The sequence below is a fragment of the Haplochromis burtoni genome, unplaced genomic scaffold (assembly GCF_018398535.1).
Source record: "Haplochromis burtoni strain Fernald_Lab_line unplaced genomic scaffold, NCSU_Asbu1 Contig_3045, whole genome shotgun sequence".
Lineage (NCBI taxonomy): Eukaryota > Metazoa > Chordata > Actinopteri > Cichliformes > Cichlidae > Haplochromis > Haplochromis burtoni.
The window spans coordinates 5,811-8,644 of NW_024585406.1; the positions used below are offsets into that span (position 1 = coordinate 5,811).

Here is a 2,834-nt window from a genome sequence, read left to right on the forward strand (position 1 = left end):
AAGCAATAAGGCCTTACCTGATGATTAGCTAACTGCCTAAAGAAGCATATCAGAGAGTAAGAAGCCAGTAGAATAAATCAGCTGTTTTCACATGAAACCTCCAGGGTGTGTTGCTACCAGCACGTGAACAATATGAGCATGGCAGCCACTTCTGTTCTGCATTCTGCCATCAACAGCTGGCTACAGATGCCAGTCATGGAATGGAGCAGTTAATGACCACGTCTTCCAAATCGATGACCTCAAGCTGTATGCCAGGGAAACAACCAAATATATGTGTAGGTGTTCCTAATATTAGGCCAGATTGATCTATGAACTGCACTCATTAGTTAAAGGCATCTGTATTGTTATTGGTATGATTTTAGAAAAAAACAAGCCCTTTGTTTCCTTGATATCAATTTGAAATAGAAATGTACAGTTATGCACGAACTACATATAGTTCCTAGAGTTTTCAAAAGTAGATGTGGATTATTAAAATAAAAAGAGAGACAACAAATATTATAGTTGTAGTTGTCTCACTATAAATAAAGCAAAAGACAACTGAAGAAAATGAGAAAAAAATGAAGTACATAAGAGAACTTTCTATTGATGAATTGTTGTTTGGTGTATTTTCAGTCTGTCAGGCTGTCTGATCACAGAGGAAGGCTGTACTTCTCTGGCTTTAGCTCTGAGTTCCAATCCCTCTCATCTGAAAGAGCTAGATCTGAGCTACAATCAACCTGGAGACTCAGGAATAAAACTGCTGTCGGCAGGATTGATGGATCCATCCTGGAGACTAGACACTCTCAGGTATGAGGAGAATGTCTAATAGAAGAGGAGGAGCTGGCAACATTTCTTTCCCTTTTTCCTATGCTCACAAAAGAAACATTAGTCCACTTTGTCAAGAAAATTGAGAGATACTTACAAATTGGGACACCAAGAACTTGCCCAGGAACAATAATTTTAACTGGCTATAGCTCTATGCTGTCCTCACTAAAGTTTGTTGCAGGCAACGTAATTTCAGCTATACAGCTAGCTTAACATTCTTTATTCCCAGCACTTCATCCTCCAAGAAACAGGCTGCTTGCTGTGTTTGGCAGTATTTAATGATGAAAATAAATTCTCTAACATTGCTCTAATGAAAGATACATGACCACAAATTAAGCATCTGCTGAAAAAAATACAAGCATCTATCTGCCTCCATGTGATTTAACTCAAAATAATGTCAAAACTTACTAATACACATTAAATGTATAGGAACTTACGGATGAAGCCGATATTGTGGACTTTAACAGCAGGATTGCAGAGATTGCCATCAGATTACAAATGTTTTTACTGTAGCAGCTAAAGAGCTTCTTCCTACTTCCTGTAGACCACTTCCTCTACAAAAAAGACATTCTGCTTAGTTACCACTAAGTGGCACTTCTTAAATAACTATAATATCAGTTGATTTTAAAGGAACCTCTCTCACAGAGCTCTGCAAAAGTTTCCCGGAAGGAGCAGTAAGTCCCACATTTATCTAAAAAGTGGTGCTCATACGCAATGTAGATTATTCCTTGCTGACTGAAGGAGTAACTTTCTGTAGGTAATCAGTAAAGTGAGACAAAGGATTATGATGACCACGGAAGAGTTTGGCAAGTCCTTCAAAGGACTAACAGATCCAGGATCAGTCCAAATCATCAGCAGTTTGATCCATGTATGATTGAAGTTAATTTGTGAAAATGTTGGACTATTTCTTTATCAATGTCTAACGGTACGTGTATGAGAGCGACGTAATGTCCATGTGTGCATGCTGACAGAGACTGTGCTGGTCTGACCCCCCTCCTCCTTTCAGGGTGGAGCCTGCTGGAGTCCAATGGTTGACACCAGGTCTGAGGAAGTGTAAGTGTGTTTTTAATGTGATTCATGAAAACAAAGCAGCACACATTCAACTGTCTTCAAACTGTCACATCACTCATTCACATCACTGATGTCAGGAGTCATCATCAAAGTGTCGATCAATGAACAGATGATGGATCAATAACTGCAGCTGGATTGTGTTTGTTCTCTCATCAGATTCCTGCAAACTCACAATCGACACAGACACAGTTCACACAAGCCTCCAACTGTCTGACAATGACAGGAAGATGACACATGTGGAGGAGGTTCAATCATATCCTGATCATCCAGACAGATTTGATCGACTTACTCAGCTGCTGTGTAGAAATGGTCTGACTGGTCGCTGTTATTGGGAGGTCGAGTGGAAAGGAACGGTTCTCATATCAGTCACTTACAGAAGAGTCAGAAGGAAAGGAAACAGTAAAGCGTGTATCTTTGGATGGAATGATCAGTCCTGGTGTCTGTACTGCACTGATGATGGTCCTGATTCTGTCAGGCACAACAACAAAGCAATATCCATCAACTCTTCTTCCTCTGTCTCTAACAGAGTAGCAGTGTATGTGGACTGTCCTGCTGGCACTCTGTCCTTCTACAGAGCCTTCTCTGACACTCTGATCCACCTGCACACCCTGAAAACCACATTCACTGAAACTCTTTATCCTGGATTTAACCTCTGGTTTCCTGATTCCTCAGTGACTCTGTGCTGAGTGGAGTGTAAAGAGTGTCCTCCTGTTAGATAAACACTCTGACTGTACATGTCTCTCTTTCACTCAGAAACACGTTTTCAGATTCATGGATTCAATCAGTTGATGTTTTAAACTGTTCTTGTAAACTTCTTCCTCTTCAGTCCTTTAAAGATGGAAGCTCCCATTATTCCAGGCTCCACATGCTGTTTCTTTCTGATTTTTCCACTCAAAGCTTCACAGTGAATATCAGTATGTTGTGTTTCTCTGAAGCTCAGTTCACAACCAGCTCCTCTG

The 2,834-nt window shown here is 40.4% G+C and overlaps 1 protein-coding gene across 1 annotated transcript in view; it reads left to right on the forward strand.

Annotated features, from left to right (window-relative positions):
• Window positions 1-2,828, forward strand: part of LOC102311289 (NLR family CARD domain-containing protein 3-like) — a 6,174-nt gene extending 3,346 nt beyond the window's left edge. The window contains exons 5-7 of the mRNA XM_042217802.1: window positions 613-786; window positions 1,811-1,857; window positions 2,032-2,828. Of these exons, the coding sequence (XP_042073736.1) occupies window positions 613-786; window positions 1,811-1,857; window positions 2,032-2,561 (751 nt within the window). The 3' untranslated portion in view covers window positions 2,562-2,828. The remainder of the gene's footprint in view (window positions 1-612; window positions 787-1,810; window positions 1,858-2,031) is intronic.
• The last annotated feature ends 6 nt before the right edge of the window (window positions 2,829-2,834 follow it).